The sequence below is a fragment of the Cebus imitator genome, unplaced genomic scaffold (assembly GCF_001604975.1).
Source record: "Cebus imitator isolate Cc_AM_T3 unplaced genomic scaffold, Cebus_imitator-1.0 Scaffold328, whole genome shotgun sequence".
Lineage (NCBI taxonomy): Eukaryota > Metazoa > Chordata > Mammalia > Primates > Cebidae > Cebus > Cebus imitator.
Window position 1 is genome coordinate 716,662 of NW_016107643.1, and position 19,732 is coordinate 736,393.

At 52.6% G+C, this 19,732-nt stretch overlaps 2 protein-coding genes across 3 annotated transcripts in view; one reads left to right on the forward strand and one right to left on the reverse strand.

The window, feature by feature from the left end:
* The window catches only part of EBF4 (EBF family member 4), a 70,271-nt gene extending 60,390 nt beyond the window's left edge, over positions 1–9,881 (forward strand). For both annotated transcript variants that reach the window (XM_017504749.2, XM_037730052.1), the window contains 7 exons: positions 958–1,046; positions 1,174–1,239; positions 1,338–1,515; positions 1,609–1,797; positions 5,165–5,362; positions 8,721–8,796; positions 9,046–9,881. In XM_017504749.2, the coding sequence (XP_017360238.2) occupies positions 958–1,046; positions 1,174–1,239; positions 1,338–1,515; positions 1,609–1,797; positions 5,165–5,362; positions 8,721–8,791 (791 nt within the window). In that variant the 3' untranslated portion in view covers positions 8,792–8,796; positions 9,046–9,881. The remainder of the gene's footprint in view (positions 1–957; positions 1,047–1,173; positions 1,240–1,337; positions 1,516–1,608; positions 1,798–5,164; positions 5,363–8,720; positions 8,797–9,045) is intronic.
* Positions 9,882–13,402: 3,521 nt separating this feature from the next.
* Positions 13,403–14,496, reverse strand: LOC108286745 (ribosome biogenesis protein NSA2 homolog). The gene has a single exon (XM_037730053.1). The coding sequence runs from the start codon at positions 14,388–14,390 to the stop codon at positions 13,644–13,646; it is 747 nt and encodes a 248-aa protein (XP_037585981.1). The 5' UTR covers positions 14,391–14,496; the 3' UTR covers positions 13,403–13,643.
* Between the last annotated feature and the right edge of the window lie 5,236 nt (positions 14,497–19,732).

The following is a 19,732-nucleotide window of genomic DNA, read 5'->3' on the forward strand; positions in this document are numbered from 1 at the left end:
ACGGTCCAGGGGCTGACAGTCAAGGGAAACCTCCGATAGGGAGAGTCTGCTGAGCCCTGCAATGAGGAAACCCAAGGGCTGAGTAGGGAGGTTGACCTGGGGAAGGACGCGCGGTCGCAGGAGATGGAACGACCAGTGCCAAGCCCCAGAAGCGCTTTCCTCTTTGCCGGGAAACTAAAGGAAATACACTAAGTCAGAATTAGAGGTGAAGGTAGGGCATTAAGACTGGTGGATTAGGTCAGGCCAGGCTATCCCAAGAGGAAAGTGCGGGAATCAGGAAAAGGGGAAGGAGGAGGAGAAGTGCGTAGGGAGCTGGGTCAGACGCTCACACACACACACACACACCCCTTGCACAACGCCAGGGTAAGCAGTAAACACAACACACATGAAGATGCAGTGTAGAATCTGGCCGCTGGCCGGATCTTCTCCACTTCCATCCTCCCGCCCCAGCCCAAGCCACCCACTTCTCCAGTCGCTTCCCTGGAGTGTATGCAAACCTCTAGCTCTCAGATGCTGCGGAGGGTCCACTTGAGCTGTGATAAATGGAGATTGTTGAGTTTTTTCTTTTTTATAATAAACTCCCGATTTGACTGGATGCAAACAGAAAACTCCATGGAGTTCTGCCCTTAGGAATATAGCTTATATGTGTATACAGTTTCCCATTTTTCTAATCACAAATGGGATCGTATAGTGCATGTGTGTTCATGGCCAAGCGCCTAGCGCAGAGGACAGAGCCTGGCTCTGAAAATATTTGTTGAATGAACAAACGGAACTGAAACTTCCCCGAACCTCGCTACCGGGTGTGCCTGGAGTTTTCCCGGGGACTTGGGCTGGACCTGGTGGAGGGGCTGCGGCGAGGCTCCTGGACTGGGCGCTGGCCTGCTTTTGGCGCCCTGAGTCCCACTCTGGGAGTAGGGGGCTGCGAGGGAGTCCTCCAAACGCCGCCCCTCTCCCCAGCCCTGAACGAGCCCACCATTGACTACGGATTCCAGAGGCTACAGAAAGTCATTCCCAGACACCCCGGAGACCCTGAGAGGCTGCCCAAGGTACACAGAGGGGTGGGGCGGGGCTGAGGGTGTCTTGTGGGCGAGGGGGTGAGGAGGGGCTCCAGGGGGCCCCTTCGTCGCCCCCAGGAGCTGCCCCTCCGTCCCGCTGTCTCTCCCACGTCCCCAGGAAGTGCTGCTGAAGAGGGCGGCCGACTTGGCGGAGGCTCTGTACGGAGTGCCAGGCAGTAACCAGGTATGGCGCCTCCGCCCTCCCAACGCCGCCCGGCCCGGGGCTCCCCCGCACCCGGCGCCCGCGGCTGCCCGGGCCGTGCCCAGCTCTTGCTTTCGCAGGAGCTCCTCCTGAAGCGCGCGGCGGACGTGGCCGAGGCTCTGTACAGCGCCCCCCGCGCGCCCGGGCCTCTCGGACCCCTGGCCCCGAGCCACCCGCACCCTGCTGTCGTGGGCATCAACGCCTTCAGCAGCCCGCTAGCCATCGCCGTCGGGGACGCCACCCCGGGGCCCGAGCCGGGTGCGTGCGCCGAGCCTCCCCGCCGCCCTTGGGCCCCGCCACCGCCCCTCCCCGGCCGGCGCCTCCCCCTGACCGCCGCGCTCTCTCTCGCAGGCTACGCGCGCAGCTGCAGCAGCGCGTCCCCCCGCGGGTTCGCTCCCAGCCCCGGCTCGCAGCAGAGCGGCTATGGCAGCGGCCTTGGAGCTGGCCTGGGCGGCTACGGCGCGCCGGGCGTGGCCGGCCTCGGTGTGCCTGGGTCCCCCAGCTTCCTTAACGGCTCCACAGCCACCTCGCCCTTCGCCAGTGAGTGTCCCCCGCCTGCGAGGGGAGGGCTGGGGCCGGGGAGCGGAAAAGGGCTCAGCCCCGCCCCCGCCCATCCCGAAGGAGTTGAGGCGCTGGCGCCTTGAGGGTCCACCCTGGCCCAGCCCTCGGGGGGAGGCCTACCCTCCCCGCCTGGGACCTCCCCTGCGGCGGGACCTCAACCCCACCCCTCGGCGGCACATCCCGGGGTCCTGGGGCCAGAGTACTTTGTGCATCTTTAGCCTTCTTTGCCGATCCGTAATGCACATCCCTTCTAGGCCTCCAGTCCCCCTGAAGTGGGCTCTAATGGGTGGCGGGCGTCCGGCTGCAACCTGGGACACCGCCCCCTTCCCATCTTGCGCCAGGACTTGGGGAGGAGGCTGGCGCCGCCTGCCGGAAGCCTAAAGAAACTCAGGGCTCGAGGGAAACCGGCTTCCTTCTCGCGGCCCCCAGCCCCCAGGACTCCCAGAGGCCCGGTGGGCGTGGGGAGGATGTGGTCTCTGCGATGGCGTCCGGCAGAGCGAGCGAATTCTATGTGATCAGACAAAAGTTGAGTTTCAGTGTCCGGATCAGGAGCTGCCGGGCATTCAGCAAGTTGCTTATTTAAACTTGTTTCCTCTCAAATAGGGTCAATTCCACCCCTTGCTTAAGGTTGATCTCGGATCTGAATGTGCCACTGTGCCTAAACGGCCAGGCAAAATTCTCAAGGATATATGATTTCGGAGTCCCAGCCCTGACTGTGGACTCTGACCACCTCCCATCTGGCTTCTTAGAGTGGGGAGCTCAGAGCTGCGTGGATGGGCAATGTCTTTGTGTCATGAGTGAGTCTGTATGTCATTCCCAACGGCTCTGATGCCTTGTCATTTTACACTGCCCTCAAGTCTCTACCAACATCAAGTTCCAGATCAGCATGTTCACAGCTCTTTTGAGATTAGCCATTCAGCAGACATTTGTAAAGCGCCCACTGTACGCAAAGCGCCCACTGTACGCAAAGCCCAGGGCTTGGAGGATCCCCCCACTCCTGTCACCTGCAAGAAGCCTCCCTATCAATCATAAGAGAGGTTGTCCCTCAAGTCCCAGGCGACTCTGCTGCAGTGCTGGAGAAGTGGTGAAGTCTGTCCCAGAAGGAACTGGTTGTGGCTTTGCCTGTGGTTCCCTCCCCTCTCTCTGCCCCATATTCACCATTGCTGGGACTGCACTGTCAGTCCGCCCACCTAGCTTTCCTTGTAGGGCCTGTGTCCTGCCTGCCGCTGTTTCTGGCTGAAGGCTGGAGTCCGGCCCTTTCCTCCAGCCCGAGCTTCTGGAACCCAAGGCCCCATAAGCCAGAGTCCGCATAGGCCATGACCCCCTGGCGTCCCTCCCAAGGCCCCTGCCTCTCCTGGCTGTTTGCTCAAACCAGACCTGACTGCTCCTGCTTCCCTTCAGTTCCGGGGCAGTCCCCTCACAGCCTCTCTGTGGGCGCCCCCTTGGTTTTGAAACTTTCCCCTTTGGCCAACACTAGGGAAGTCTGCAACATTGGTCTCCTCCCACACATACAGTGTGGCCAACAGTAGGGGAACACGCTGCCCCAGTGTGCAGAAGCCAGCCCACCTGGGGTCTTCTGATTCAGCAAGAAGATCAAGAATTCCAGAGCTGCTTAAGCCCAGCATCAGCTGGAGACACGCTGGACTTGAGGGAGGGTTGGTCCCATTTCATGATATTGTCTTGGCCAGGGCTTACCCGGGTACCCTTCCACTCCCCACGTGCAGGGTGCATTGTGGCCCAACTCCAAGAGCTGTCATTCTCATTGAGTTTGCCGGAACATTCCTGGAATGGCATCAGAACTGTCCCAGCTGGAGGCTCAAGGGCTGTTTGCTTGGGTCTCTCTTTGTAATTCTGCTTCAGCCACAATTCCGTGGAATGACTCACAATTCCCCATGCTACCTACCCAAAGTGCAAAATGTGGCTGTGAGCCCTGGGCGTCCAGAGCTATAGTACATTTTCTGGCAATGTTCTGAAGCCCTTCATCAGGTTCTGGGGGCCTCTCCAGATAGCAGTAACTATTGTCCTAAAGGAGATGAGGCTGAGGGCATTTGGAAGAGGGGCAGCTGTTGAAGGCATTATTGTATCAAAAGGGGTAGGAGGGTCCTCTGATGCCAAAGGCAGCCTTCTCAGGCTATTGCTTTCTTCCAGGAAGCCTCATTGAAAAGTGTCAATGAGAAGTGTCATTCTCATTGAGTTTGCCAGAACACCCTACTGCCTGCTGCCAGGACAATACTCAAATCACGGCCTTATGGGTCTTTACAGGAGAGAGGCAGGGAACTGGATTCAGATGAGGATGTAGAAAGGTGGGATCCAGAGATTCCCTGGTCCCGAGCCTCCAGGAGAGAAGTCTGCAGGAAGAGGGGGCAGGCAAAGCCTGTGTGCAGGAGGCTCCCTTGCCATTCCCAGGAGGACAAGCCACAGCTGGATGGCTAGGGAGTTTGAGAACAGGAAGATCTGAGGATGTAGATCACTGCACTTTTCTTTAAAATTGACCAGCTGGGGCTGGGCATGGTGGCTCATGCCTGTAATCCAAGCACTTTGGAGGCCAAGGTGGGCAGATCACCTGAGGTCGGGAGTTCAAGACCAGCCTGACCAACATGGTGAAACCCTGTCTTTATTAAATAAATAAATAAATAAATAAATAAATAAATAAAAAATTTTTAAAAATTGACCCGCTGGAAGAGGGAGATTCAGGAGACTCCCAGGGTCCCAGCTGGAGATGACAAGGACCTGCATTAAGCTGTAAGGAAACAAAGTGACTTAGCACGCAGGGGGAGGTGGGAGAGGGACAGAGGAGCATAGGGGACATTGGCAAGGAGAGCATATTTGAGGAGGAAGTTGGTGCCCTGTTTGCGATGTTGGACAGAGAGGCCTTGTAACAGGAGCCTGTGTGTTCCCCCAAACTTCATCCCTGACTACTTGCTCCAGCTCATCTGTGAGCCCTGAACTTTGACTCTAGCCTTGGCACCCCAGGGCTCATAGGTGTTTCCTAGCATCTCAGAATCCCTGGGGCTTTCAGCAGAAATCCTGAAATAGTCCAGCTGTTGCTCATCTCATCTTTGGGGGGCACCTCCCACTGTCTGGTTTTATTGAATGTTCTGGTTTTGCTTTTGTCTTTACCTGGTCTGGCCCTGTCATTCCCCATCCCCGAAAAAAGGTCTCCAGAACCCTCAAGAAGGCAGGGCTGGTCCAGGACCCTCATAGCTCCCAGTGAGGTCTGAGCCTGGTACCTGGGTCAGCAACCCACATGGGGCCCCAGCCCAGCTGCTTACTCTGGTGCTGTCTCCCTGTTGTGTCTCCCACCGCCTTCCCTGCTGCGCCTTCCCCTCCCCGCCCCGCCCCGGAGTCATGCCCTCTAGCCCCCCACTGGCGACTGCCTCCTCCATGTCCCTCCCGGCCGCTGCCCCCACCACCAGCGTCTTCTCCTTCTCGCCTGTCAACATGATCTCCGCCGTCAAACAGAGGAGCGCCTTCGCCCCCGTGCTGCGCCCCCCGACCTCCCCGCCCCAGGCCTGCCCCAGAGCCCACGGAGAAGGGCTTCCAGGTAAGTGATCCACCCTGCCTCACTGTGGCAGGAAGGAAGGGCCCTGGTGGAGCAGCTGGGCAAGGGGAGGCCGCTCCATCTGTACCTCATCGGTGCCTCATGCTGGCTGACCAGCTCTTCTTGGCGGATGGAGAGCAGGGAGCTCTGCAGGAGTCCAGGGAGGTCCCTCTGGCCCCCACTCCCCTGGCCTCCCAGCGTGGGGTGGTCACCACTCTGGATGCTCTCAGTTGACCACTTGGCCAAGGGGAAGAGACTCAAATCACAGTTGATGAGGTCTAGAAATTACCCCAACACCCCTTCCTCATTCAGCTGAGCCCAGAGCAAAGACCCTCTGAGCTGGAGGGAGGACCCTACGTGGGCTGCGCGCCTGTGCCTGTGCCTCCCTGTGTCCACCAGAGGGTAGCACACACTGCTGTGAGGGACTAGGTCACTGACAATGGAAGGGGACTGACCTCGATGAGGCTTAGCCCAGCTTCCCTCCCCGCCTTTTACAGATTAAGACTTGAGACCAAGTCATCCTCCCACATCCTATTCATGAAATGGCTGTTCTGTCACTTTGCCCACGTGCGGCAGAAACTTTTCACCACAGAACCTTTCTTATCCAGGTGGTCACTGGAAACTCACTGGCAGAACAGAGGAGGGGACCAGCTGTGGAAAAGGAGGAGGCAACAGGATGTGGGTGGGCCAGATCAGGCCCCTGTTGATGGGGATGGCAGGGGCTGGGGCCAGCGTCTTCCCTAAGAGGCCTATAGGTATTTTCTCATCTGGCTAAGGGGTGCTTCCACAGGATCCCCTAGGCCTCAATCTGGCACATAGCAGGTGCTTAAGAAATAGTAGCTGAATTATTGAATGAATATATGGATTGGAAGGGCACTGTTCACACCCACACAGAAGCCTGCAGTGCAGTTTGTGGGGCACTGATCTGAAAGAGGTTGGGTTAGAGCATGTCCTATTGAGTATTCCCCAAGACAGTAATGGGTAACCATTAGGAAAGAATCAGTGTTCACATTAGGTAAGTGGCTATTGAAGACTTTGTCAGAGCCTTTCATGTGCTAGTGTACATTGTGAACCTTCTAGGAAACAGGAGGTGCAAACTTATTTGAGCACAAAATGTATTTTTCTAAGAGCATCTTGAGATTAGTTCCCGGGGAATGACCTTGAGATGCAGGAATAGACACCCTCATGGTTTCCTCAGCCTGATGTGGAACTGATCAGGCTGGGATGCCTGTCACAAGAGCAAGGCCAGTGGCTACGGCCCCAGAGCCATCTCCAAATCCAAGGCAGGAGCAGGTGGGGCAGCCTCCAGGCCAAGGCAAGGGAGGCTGAGGCTGTGGACAATGCTCTACGGAGCCTCTGTGCTCCAAGATCACTGTATGAGAGAGTCCGGGAATGCTGGAAGGAGGGTGGGGAAGCTCCGGGCCTGGGAGAACAACTGAGGATGATACATATCCATGGAGTCCCGCAGAATCTGCTGTTCTCAGGGCAGTCAGAGCAACTAAGTGCAGCCCAGAAGCTTCTGAGCACTGTGCTGATGCCCTGCCCTGCAGGTAGAATGGGGCCTCTTCCCACCAGAGACCCTCCTCTGCACAGTACAGGCAGGCCTGTCATGGTGACTCAAGTAATAACAGACTTTTATGCCAGGGAGGGCAAGCAGGCAAGGGGGCTGCTTGGTGACCCATCCAGAGGGTGGCCCATCTTCAGAGAGGGCCTTGCCCAAACAGGGTTTGAAGGAGGAGGCAGGAGTTCTTAGTGGGGGAGAAATGCCCTAGACAGAGTAGGCCTCAGGTGCGTAGGTGGGAAGGCAGAGATTTGGAGCCCACGTGCAAAACATTAAGAACATAACATAGGGCCGGGTACGGAGGCTTACACCTGTAATCCCAACACTTTGGGAGGCCAAGGTGGGCAGATCACTTGAGGTCAGAAGTTCAAGACCAGCCTAGGCAACATGGCGAAACCTCATTGCTAAAAAAAATACAAAAATGAGCTAAGTGTGGTGGTGTATGCCTGTAATCCCAGCTACTCGGGAGGCAGAAATGGGAGGATCACTTGAGCCTGGGAGGTCAAGGCTGCAGTGAGCCAAGATCACTCCACTGCACTCCAGTCTGTCTAGCCTGGGCAACAGAACAAGACCTTGTCTCAAAAAAAAAGAACATAAGATACAAATATATATGCCAACGATTTATTTAACTCATCAATGAGGGAGCTAACAGGTTGACAATGCGGCTTAAAGGAGACAGTGTGAGACTGAGGCCAGGAAAACAAGGAGGGCCAAAATAAGATTGCTGGCTGCTTTTACAGAGCAATAAACTTGTAACTCTCCTCTGGGGATTGTCTTTTCTACCAATGAGAAGTCATCTACCATTTCTCAGTCTCCTCCAAGTTCACATACATCCAACTGAACAGTCTGGGCCCTAGCCAGTAGCATGAAGTCACATGGCCAGGCACAGTGGCTCGCACCTGTAATCCTAACACTTTGGGAGGCTGAGGGAGGTAAATCACCTGAGGTCAGGGGTTCAAGACCAGCCTGGGCAACATAGTGAAACCCCGTTTCTACTAAAAACACAAAAATTAGCTGGGCACAGTCGTGCATGCCTGTAATCCCAGCTACTCGGGAGGCTGAGGCAGGAGAATCACTTGAGCCCAGGAAGCAGAGGTTGCAGTGAACTGAGATCGCACCACTGCATTCTAGCCTGGTGACAGAGTGAGACTCCATCTAAAAAAAAACAAAGATGTCACATGCCCCAGAATAAGATGACTTTTAAGGTGGGCTTATTTTATAATGTTCTAGGGTGACTTTGAAAGGATACACAGTCACTTTTTTTGGGATAATTTTTCTTAACTTAGGTGTGTCTGGAGCTTAGATTGTGAGGGACACAGAGAACAGAGGGTCACCAATTTCTTCTGTCAGCAAAAAGAACCATGGGAGGGGTTCAGGCAGGGGCGGGGAGTATGAAGTGATGAATTTCGTAGATGTGGGAGGCAGACAGGATGCTGCTGTGGGTGTGTCAGTCAGTGCTCCTGAGGCTGGCCTCCTTCCTTTTCTGTCCTGGTATGTGACCGTGTGCTTGAAGAAGTAGACGGACCCTCTGAAGGAGACCACCCTGGGAGAAGGAGCCTGGGGTCATCTCTCTTGAGGGAGGTAGGGACCAAGGGCTTGGGCTGCCTCTCCTGAGCATCTGAGAGGCACCCATCACCCCTGATCTGCGGTGCTGACCCCAGGCCAGGGCTAGGGGTGGCTGAGTGCCTTCAGAAAGTGTTATATGCCTTGCCTGCTGTCTCTAGCCCAGAGAGTGACAGGCAGGTGGCTCCTCAGGCAGCAGCACATGGCTTATGGGTCCTTTCTCCCTGACTACTGCAGACCAGCCTTTTGAGGATTCTGACAAGTTCCACTCTCCAGCCCGGGGGCTTCAGGGCCTGGCATACTCCTAATTACGGTAGGTCTCTGACTGGGTCTGTCCTCCCTGCCCCACCGGGCCCTGAGATGGGCTTGCTCTCTAAAAGGCCATAGCAGGGATGGGGAACTGGGGTCCAGGTCTTCCTCCCTGGGGCCCCCATCTAGACTGCTATCTGAGGCATATAGCCCACCGCCATAACCTAAGCTGAGCAGGTAGAGAACAGTGGCTTCCTGTCTGCTGGTAACCAGCCTTCCTCCCTGATCTTCTCTCCCTCTCTCACCCCGCCAGGTCTGCAGCTGTTGTTCCCATGGAGCCCGGACTGGAGGTCCCTCTGGGATTCACAGCCACGCCCTGGATGGCGGCACAGAAAGATGCAGGGCCAGGGCTGTGGACAGACCCCAACCCGTGAGCTGAATGGGGAGAGGCCTTCGTCCCGTGCTCAAGCCTCCCCACTAGCAGCCCCACAAGCTTCTCTTGCCTCCCTGTCTTGGGGTGGTCAGAAGCCCCAGCACTGTGCAGATACTCTTGGCAGGAGAGCATCCCAGAGGGGTGCTGGGGTTCTGGGCCTCGCTCTCTGGGTCTTGGTTCCTCTGAAAGAGACAGATGGATCTTGTGCAGACCAGGGATGTCGGGTGAGGGGAGCATGGGATGGGGACCGTGGGAAAGAGGACAGCTCAGGGAGAAGTGACCTGGAAAGGTCCTATGTGCATCTGACCCATCTCAACTGGCCCAGCATCCCAACTTCTCTCCAGCGAAAGGGTGGTGCCCTGCAGCTTCGGGAGGCCTGCCCAGGCTCCCATGGAGCTTCCAACAGCTGCTTAGCCCCGCAGCTGCCCCACTTCCTTTGAGACCTGCACTCTCATGCTTGCTGAATCATGCCTCCCTGTGGGGGCTTTGGGCATGGAAGAGGCAGAAAAGGGGGTGCCAGGCCTCCTGTATTTGGGGTCTTCCCCCAGTGGATGTCTCATGGACTGTGGCCCCATACACAATGACTCTGGCTGGCCCCATGCTATGGGCCCAGCCGCCCCCCAGGTGGCCTCACATTCTGCTCTGCTGTTTGGAGAAAACAGAACAATAAACCACAAGCAGGTGGCGCCCAGCCTCTCGCCTGCCTCCTTGGTGTGGGTTTGCTTTTCTCAACTGCAGTTCAGCAGCTCTGGGGGTGGCTCCAATCCCTGCCCCCGGGCAGCCTTCTTGGGCCTTGGGCTTTTTAAACAGCCCCAGAGTCCAACTAAACAAGTTTTCCCTGCCCCATGTCTGTTCTTGGAGACTGTTGGGGGAGGGGGAGCAGGCTAGCCCGCCTGAGCTGTGGCTGGGAGCATAATAGGGCCACTGAAGACTCAGTCACCCAGCTCTCTGGTCAGGACCAAAGTGGGAGTTGTCAAGACATTGCTGAGAACCAGGTTGTACAGTTTTTCTGAAGCTGAATCCCAGCTGGGAGCTCTGGGAGGCTATAAAATGCATGCCTCAGAAGTTTTGCACCTGAGGAGTGAGGCAGCTGGGGTACTTACACACCAATTCTCATCAGGCAGTGCTTAGGGCTTCTGGGTGGAGTGGGAGGGCAACATTAGCTTTCTGGTACCTCCAGTCTTCCCCACAGGTGGTAAAAACAGTCCTAGTAGCTAGGGAAAACACTCAAAGAGAAGCAGGTTGCTGACAGTTGGAATCAGACAGATGTACACAGAGGTGGTAAAGATGAGGGAATATGGGTGGGGCACATAGTGTCTTCCCTGGACATGGTCCCTGCAGTCATCCAGGGGGAGATGGTTTTTCCTACTCACAGTAAGTTTGGAACAGGCATAGATTTTTCCTTTATCTGCAGGTCCCACCTCTACCTAGGACCAGGTGACAGAAACTGCCCAGGCTCTTTCTAGTTGAAGTACCAAGATGCCAGGTGACAAAGGGATCCTTCTCAGCGTCAGCCCATCCCCAGGCTTCTAATGGGGGTGGGAGTAGGATGGGCACCAGACCCTTGGCTGCTCACCCTTCAGAGAGAGTGCCTCTCCAGTTAAGTCCTCGGCTTTCCTCTTCCAAATGTTTCCCAGCAGAACCAGGCTGCTGCATTTTGCACCTGACCCTGGGGACCAGACACTTCTGAGGCTACATTTTGGCTCAGACAGGACTCGCTCTAGACAGGTCTCACTGGCTAAAGCCAGGCAGCAGCTTTGACCAGCCTTCTGCTGACTATTCTGCAAAAGATCCTTCTTCTCCCTGCCCCCTGCTCATATTGGTGGAGCCCTTAACTTCTTCCAGAAAGAAAAATCTCCCAGAGAAATGGGAACTGCTGTGCAGTGTAGCAAGGATGGACTTTTAAAAAATATGATGTTAGAGCCCAGGCAGCTACTCGGGAGGCTGAGGCAGGAGGATTGCTTGAGCCCAGAGGTTCAAGGCCAGCCTGGGCAACAAGTGAGACCCCCATCTCTCAAAAAAGAAAATGGTGTTGGGTTAATTGGATAGCCATCTGCAAAAATTACATTTGACCTCTACCTCATACCATACACAAAAATAAACTCCAAGTGGATTGTGGATGGAACTGTGAAACCTAAAGCAATAAATCTTCATGCCTTTGAAGATATTCTAGAAACTTTTTGCCAGAGTGATATCCAAGGTCTATTTCCCTACCCATGTGACCAGCTTTGGAATGAAGCAAACACTGGACATATTTGAAATGGTTCAAATGAACCCCAAAGTCTCTTTTCACTTCTCTACAAGAACTTTTGCAAATAGGAAAAAGTTCACAGTTCACAGTGTCTTTCCACCCGAGGAGAGACTAGGTCTTCACAGTTAGTGATTCCCCAAAGCTCTTTTTTTTGAGACAGAGTCACTCTGTTGCCCAGGCTGGAGTACAGTGGTGCAATCTTGGCTCACTGCAACCTCCACCTCCTGGGTTCAAGTGATTCTCCTGCCTCAGCCTCCTGAGTAGCTGGGACTACAGGTGCATGCCACCATGCCCAGCTCATTTTTTGTATTTTTAGTAGAGACGGGTTTTCACCGTGTTAGCCAGGATGGTCTAGATCTCCTGACCTTGTGATCCGCCTGCCTTGGCCTCCCAAAGTGCTGGGATTACAGGTGTGAGCCACGGCACCTGGCCTCCCCAAAGGTGTTAACTGCTTATCCTGGGTCAGCCGCCTTCCTCACCCCATGCACAGCTTCCTCCTCTGCTACCACCTCAGTGGTGGTAATAACACCCACTGAATGTTGGAAGGGAATGAGCCACCTCCTTGGAGCCAGCATCCTAGAAGTCAGCTGTTGACAAGAAGACCTTCAATGTGAGAGTCCTGATGGGTGCGAGGCATTGACCCTAAATATGGACCCAGGATTTTCTTATCACTTCTCCCATGCTCCCTTTCTCTTCACTCCCATTATGAGGGGTATGTGTGTGTGTGTGTGTGTGTGTGTCAGGGTTTCACTCTGTCACCCAGGCTGGAGTGCAGTGGCACAATCATAGCTCACTGTAGCCTCCAACTCCTGGGCTCAAGCAACCCTCCTGCCTCAGCCACTTGTGTACCTGGGTCACCACACCTGGCTAATTTTTGTATTTTTAGTAGACATGGGGTTTCTCCATGTTGGTCAGGCTGGTCTCAAACTGCTGGCCTCAGGTTATCCGCCNAATCATAGCTCACTGTAGCCTCCAACTCCTGGGCTCAAGCAACCCTCCTGCCTCAGCCACTTGTGTACCTGGGTCACCACACCTGGCTAATTTTTTCGAGGGTAAGAGATGCAGGTCTCGCTATATTGCCTAGACTGGTCTCAAACTCCTGGGCTCAAGTGATCCTCCTGCCTCAGACTCCCATAGTGCTGGTATTACAGGTGTGAGCCACAGTGCCTGTCTTCATTATGAGATTTTTTTTTTTTTTTTTTGAGATAGGGTCTTGCTCTGTCACCCAGGCTGGAGTGCAGTGACACAATTACAGCTCACTGCAGCCTCAGGCTCCTGGCTCAAGTGATCCTCCTGCTTCAGCCCCCAGAGTAGCTGGGACCACAGGCACGTACCACCACACTTGGCTAATTTGTGTGTGTGTGTATGTGTTGTACACACACGTTTCTCCATGTTGCCCAGGTTGGTTTCAAACTCCTGGGCTCAAATAATCAACTTGCCTCAGCCTCCCAAAGTGCTGGGATTACAGTTGTGAACCACACGCCAGCCATTAGATTTTTGATAACCAGAATTTCTTAATTGAGTGTAGCCTAAGTCACCAATCTTTTCTTTCTGGTGTTTTTTATATGCTTCTTATTTATTATTTTGCTTCACACTTCCCCTCCCCTTTTGTATGCTTTTAAACAAATCTTTGGCCAGGTGCAGTGGTTAAGATTTTTAAATTTATTTTATTTTTTATTTTATTAATTTATTATTTTGAGATGGAGTCTCGCTCAGTCTCCCAGGCTGGAGTGCAGTGGCATGATCTCGGCTCATTGCAACCTCCATCTCCCGGGTTCAAGCCATTTTCCTGCCTCAGCCTCCCAAGTAATGGTGACTATAGGTGCCTGCTACCACACCTGGCTAATTTTTGTGTTTTTAGTAGAGAAGGGGTTTCACCATATTGGCCAGGCTGGTCTCAAACTTCTGACCTCATGAGCCACCTGCCTCAGCCTACCTAAGTGTTGGGATTACAGGCGTTAGTCACTGTGCCTGCCCTAATTTCTATTTTTTTTTTTCAATCAGTTTTATTAACATGGGGGTCTAAGTAGATTTCAAAATAAAGACCATTTATACAACGGGACTATTTTAATGTTTACAATAAATCTCGATGGCAGACATGTATGGCTATTTGGTAGTATTGAGAAACAGTACAGTAATGGCAGTTTTTCCAATTRGTGTGTAGTCCTCTAATTATATATTAAATTGCTGTCAAACCAGTAAGACTGCATTTATGCATCCATYATTTTCAGGATTGTTCGTAACCTGGGCATASTTTCCCCCAAATAACTTTGCCTCCTTGCGTCACAAGGCCCAATTCGCTCACATTTACCTCAATGACAGTACCTTTGGTAATAACACCCAAAGTTGTATACAGTGGGGATGAGGGATTCTTCTTTACACCAAGTATTGGTAGGCAAAAGGTGGCTTTCAGTTCAGGRTGTGTCACATGGGCTTTCTTGAAAYGTAAGCCCATTGGYCTTATGAATCTTTCATATTTARGTGGTTTTCTTGTAAAGCCATCTCCAACAAAGCATACTTTAGTAACCATCCTCTTCCATGCCTTCTTCTTTCTCTTTCCTGTTCGAATAACTTTTAATACTTCTGTTTCTCCCTGGGCACGGACTTTAGACAGAGGGACTTCCCATTTTCCCGCCTTCTCTTTTCGTTTCTGTTTAATCATATTGGAAAGTACTTTAGCTCGAGATTGTCCTTCTCTGTCCAGCAGATAGGCTGGTACTGCTCCCTGTGGAGTCTTCTCATCATTCTTTTGTTTGGTGTTTCTCTTTTCATGCATCTTGATAGTCTTTTTCATTTGTATTTTCTCAGCGTGGCGCTGTTTATGGTAAAGCTTAGCTTTCAGACCAATCATTTTCTTTGCCTTCTTTGAACGTTCATGAGCCTCTCGACTTTCCTTCTTTCTCTTTTTCTCATGGTAATCCAAACGGTATCCATAGCGTTTGCGATGTAATTCAATATATTCGTTCTGTGGCATGGTGATGGCCGCAGAGCCGCCACGAGAGGCCCCTGGGGCGTAAAAATGCTCTTAATTTTCGGGTCTCTGAGACCCACGAGCCGACACCACGCAGGCCACAACAGGAAAGCCTAATTTCTATTTTTTAAACCTGCTGGATTTTCATTGGGATTATATTAAATTTATAAACCAATTGATGGAGAATTGATGTCTTTAAAATACTGTGTGTTTCAATCTATGAATATTGCTTATCAAATTACTTTCTCTATTATTTCATTAATGTGCTGAATTACATGTCTAATTTTAAGCCATTGCATTAGCTAATTGTATGTTTAATTTTAAATGGCCATATATATATATATATTTTTTTTTTTAGTGCAATGGCATGATCTCAGCTCACTGTAACCTCCCCCTCCCTGGTTTAAGTGATTCTCCTGCCTCAGCCTCCTGAGTAGCTGGGATTATAGGCGCCCACCACCGTGTCTGGCTAATTTTTGTATTTTTAGTAAAGTTAGGGTTTCACCATGTTGGCCAGGCTGGTCTGGAACTCCTGACCTCAAGTGATCCGCTTGCCTTGGCCTCTGAAAGTGCTGGGATTACAGGCGTGAGTCATCATGCCTGGCCTTATTCTTTATACAGGATATACCAATTATTAACACAGAGCCCATTTTCTCTTTCTCTCTCCTCCTCTCTCTGTACTACTCTAAGAAGGCACTCACTGGCCCTCGCCCTTCCCTGCTCCTCCTGGAGAAGCTAGGCTTCTGGAACACAAAGCACAGAACTGCAGACCACCTCAGCACCTCACACTGCCGTGCTGCCTTGGCCTATCTTCCGGGAGCAGTGGAGGGAAAAACACAAGAACAAACACAAATTAATCTCTCACCACGTCATGCTACCCTGATTCTAACCCATCTTTTACCATTCCATTCTAACCATTAAGACTCAAGTCCACTGGGCTCCTTAGCTCTGGGACCCCTCTGTTGGAGACCCAGAAGAGTCCTCGTGAGTCCTCTGTTCAGGAGCCCCTGCCACCACGCACTTCCAAAGGTGAAGGTGCTCAAAGTGCCCCTCCGTGCCTCACCTTGGCAGGGTAGCACAGAGTGGCAGCCTCAGGAGGGTGGGAGGTCCTGGATTTGGAGCTGTAGAGACTGCCAAGCCAAGTGGGTAGGAGGATCTCAGGGACCCCCACTGGAGACAGAATGGAAGAGAACTCATGACTCTGAAGATGCAGAAGAGGCTGCCTAGCAGGGCAGGAACAGAAACAAGACTGTTTTGTTTGTATACATTCCTTTTTGACTGTTTTATTCCTTGAGAGAGAAGGCGCCAAGTATTTACATGGGGAAGGAAAGCTGGCTGTTCAGTAGCAGGTTTGCTGTTCCTGGGACTAAGCATCATAGCATCTTCATTCTCCAAAGCCTCTCCTGCCCCTCCCTGCCAGCCCGGGAGCTGGAGCTGCCCTGATGCACCCTCAGCTGGCGGGGTATGAGGAGGAGGCTCAGGCTAGGCTGCCAGGGCTCCTGGCAGACATCCCATGAGTCCAGTTCCTAAGGCGCTGATCAGTGTAGGTCAGGAAAGCCCTCTGGCTTGGCCCCCTGCCCCTGCTGCCTCTCTGGGGGGTTCCACCCATCTAGGAGCCTGCCCCCTGCACACACCCACGTGCTCACCCAGAACCGAGTTCACCTTTAGGTGGGTGTGGGAGGCTCCAGCCACTCTCAGGCTGGCACTGCCTCAAGACCAGCCAGCGCTGGCTTCTGTGGTGAAAGCTGGCTTGTCTGGGCTGCTCCCCAGGGCCTTCCTGGAGCCGGGCCTGAGGCTGACCTTGCCAAGACAAACTGTGGCTGCCGGCAGAATGTGGTCGAGTGGCTGAGCAGGCCCAAGCCTGGCAGGTCTGTCCGTGATGCCCGCTCAGGTTCCACAGCACACAGCCCTGTAGGGTGCCCAGAGTCAGGCGGGGCCAGGAGCAGGTACCAAGAGACTTCCGAAATCTCTCGGTCCCTTGTTGAGTGAGGCCGGGGCATCCTCTCTTTTGGTCTCACCTGAAAGTGAAAAAGGCTGTCTCATCAAGTGTCCAGGTTGACAGAATTCCTCCAAACACACTTCCTCTGGGAAGGGGCTCTGCAGGAGGACGCACTGTGGGTAGGGGTGCGGGGAGGAGTGTGTGCCCGTGTGGGTGCGGGTATAAAGCAGGAGCTGCCAGGGGAGGAGAAAGAGCCCGGCAAGCCCTCTTCTTCCCCTTACACAGTCTGGTGGGATGGGGCTGCATTGCCATTAGAGCCACAGTTTGTTTTATTTATTTATTTTTTTTTTGGAGACAGGGTCTTGTTCTGTCACCCAGGCTGGAGTACAGTGGCACTGTCTTAGCTCACTGCAGCCTTGACCTCCTGAGCTCAAGCAATCCTACCTCAGCCCCCTGAGTAGCTGGGAATACAGGCATGTGCCACCACACCCGGCTAATTTTTCTATTTTTTGTAGAGACAAGGGTCTCACCGTGTTGCCCAGGACAGTCTTGAACTCCTGCCCTCAAGCAACCCTCCTACCTCCACCTCCTAAAGTGCTGAGATTACCGATGTGAGCGATGTGAGCCACCACGCCCAGCAAGATCCACAATTTGTTCAGCACATACTATCAGCCCATTTTCTTTGGTGGGGTTCCCTGGGTGCAGAGCCTGAAGAGGGGATTTAGGTGCACATGAAACTGCTCTCTGGACAAAAAGGAGAGAGGAAAGCAGAACAGGGCAGGGGAAAGGACTGGGCAAGAATGCGGTCTCTGCAGGAAGCTAGCACAGTCCCACGTGGAGCCTAAGCACCAAGTGCGCCTCAGTTGGGTATAAGGGAGACTCTGTGACAGGGAGACACCTCTAATATCCCTGAGCCTGTCAGCCACAGGCTGCAGGCTGCCGGAGGGGAGTGGAGGGTGAAACCTCCTGGGTAAAGCACCTCCCATTTGGCCAAGGGCAGTACTTGGGAGAAGGGGACAGCTGCGAGCCGTCAGCAGCCAACACTCACCCCAGCTGGGGATGAGCACACCAGCTGGTAAGGATCTGGTGGAACTCTTAAGAGCCTCCACTGTATCTCTCTACCCAGTAAATCCAAGAACAAGAGCGACACCTTTCTTTACACCATCCCCACTTCTTGGGTGGCAAAGAGTCCTCTTCTGTTTCAAGTGGGGCTTATAGGGAATGTCCTGGACCATTGACAAAGGGCAAGAATCCATCCAGGGAGATCAGGTGACACTCAACAGAGCTGTGCAGCAGAGGTGGACACACAGAGGAAGCACACAGTTGACTCAATCATAGTCACTCCTTGGGAGGACCATGGGTGATGTCTACGTCGGCTCTGCCGTGTCATTGCCTTGGATGTCTCTAAAAGATGACTCACTCTTCTGCCTATCCCCCCACCTACCCTCTACCCAGGTTAAACCCCATTTCCCTTCTCTTCTACCTTCCAGGTCAGCGACCCTGAGCCAGTCCCCAAGGCAGGGTGAGGGCTGGCAGTCTTGCTGTTGCTCTCATCTCTTTCCAAGATATCACCTTGGCTTCCACTCCTGCTTCTCTGTGCCCTTCCCTTTTGATACTCAAGGGTCTATTTCCAGGCAGGGCATGGTGGCTCACGCCTGTAATCCCAGCACTTTGGGAGGCCGAGATGGGCGGATCATTTGAGGTCAGGAGTTCGAAACCAGCCTGGCCAGCATGACGAAACCCCGTCTCTAATAAAAGTACAAATAATTAGCTGGGCATGGTGGTGCATGCCTGTAATCCTAGCTAATTGGAAGGCTGAGGCAGGAGAACTGCTCGAACCCAGGAGGTGGAGGTTGCAGTGAGTTGAGATCGCACCACTGCACTCCAGCCTGAGCAACAGAGCGAGACTCCGTCTCAAAAAAAACAAAACAAAACAAAACAAAAAACAAACAAACAAAAAGAGTCTTTTCCCAAAACAAAACAAAAACTCTGAGTCTGCTCTGTTCCTCCCTCTGCACTGCAGGGGCAACAACCTAATTTTCCCTTAGGCAACAGGGACACTACTGACTGACTAGGGGAAGCTCACAGAAATGAGAACAACTTAAAACTTTTCTAAAACAGGTAAAAGCAATGGAAAGCTGGGACGTGCCTGTGAGCATGTCCAGCACAGGTATCTTGGTTGAAGCTCAAGGACGTGGCATGTACTATGTGCCTGTAAGCACAGCATGTCTAATAGCTACCTAGAGTAGGGCTTAACAAAGAGTTATTAGCACGCTCATTCTTTAACAGAAAGAAAACTTTAAAAAGGAACTTTTCTACTTTCCACAAAGATGCAGCGATTCTAACTTTGGAGGAGATATCCTGGCATGCACTTGGCCAACAGATCCCATAAAACTTGACCAAATTGACCCATTAAATCTAATGCAATTCCAATCAAACTCCTAGCAAGAATCTTTGGAGGTAGACAAGCTGAATCTAAAATGCATATGGAAAGGTAAGAAGACAAAAATAGCCAAAACAAGTTTGAAAAGAAAAAGGCATAGGACTCACACTGTCCATTTGTGTGTGTGTGTGTGTGTGTGTGTGTGTGTGTGTGTGTGTGTGTTTGTGTGTGTCCCAGGTTGTTTTTTAGTTTTTGTTTTTTGAGACCGAGTCTTGCTCTGTTGCCCAAGCTGGAATGCAGTGATGCAATTTCCACTCACTGCAACGTCTGCCTGCCGGGTTCAAGCGATTCTCCTGCCTCAGCCTCCAGAGTAGCTGGGATTACAGGCGCACACCACCACACCCGGCTAATTTTTGTATTTTTGGTAGAGTTAGGTTTTCACCATGTTGGCCAGGCTGGTCTCAAACTCCTGATCTCAGGTGATCCACCCACCCAGGCCTTATAGTGTATTAGAGGCGTGAGCGACCGCACCCGGCCTCCCAGATTGTTTTATTGTGGTAAAGCATGCACAAGATAAAATTTACCATTTAGCTTTTTTAAAAAAAGAGATGAAGTCTCACTATGTTGCCCAGGCTAGATTTGAACTCCTGGGCTCAAGCGATCCTCCCACTTCAGCCTTCTAAGTAGCCAGGAACACAGGCTTGTGCCACCACACCCATCTCTCAGCCATTTTTAAGCGTATAATTCAATTTCAGTGGCATTAAATCCATTCACAATGTTGTGTAACCAGCATTACTATCTATTTCCAGAACTTATTCATCATTCCAAACAGAAACCCTGTACCCACTGAACATTAACTCCCCATTCTCCCTCCCCCCAGTCCCTGGTAACCTTCATTCTACTTTCTGTGTCTATGAATTTGTCTATTCTGGGTACCTCATATAAGCGGAATCATATATGTCTATACTGGGTACCTCATATAAGCGGAATCATATATGTCTATACTGGGTACCTCATATAAGC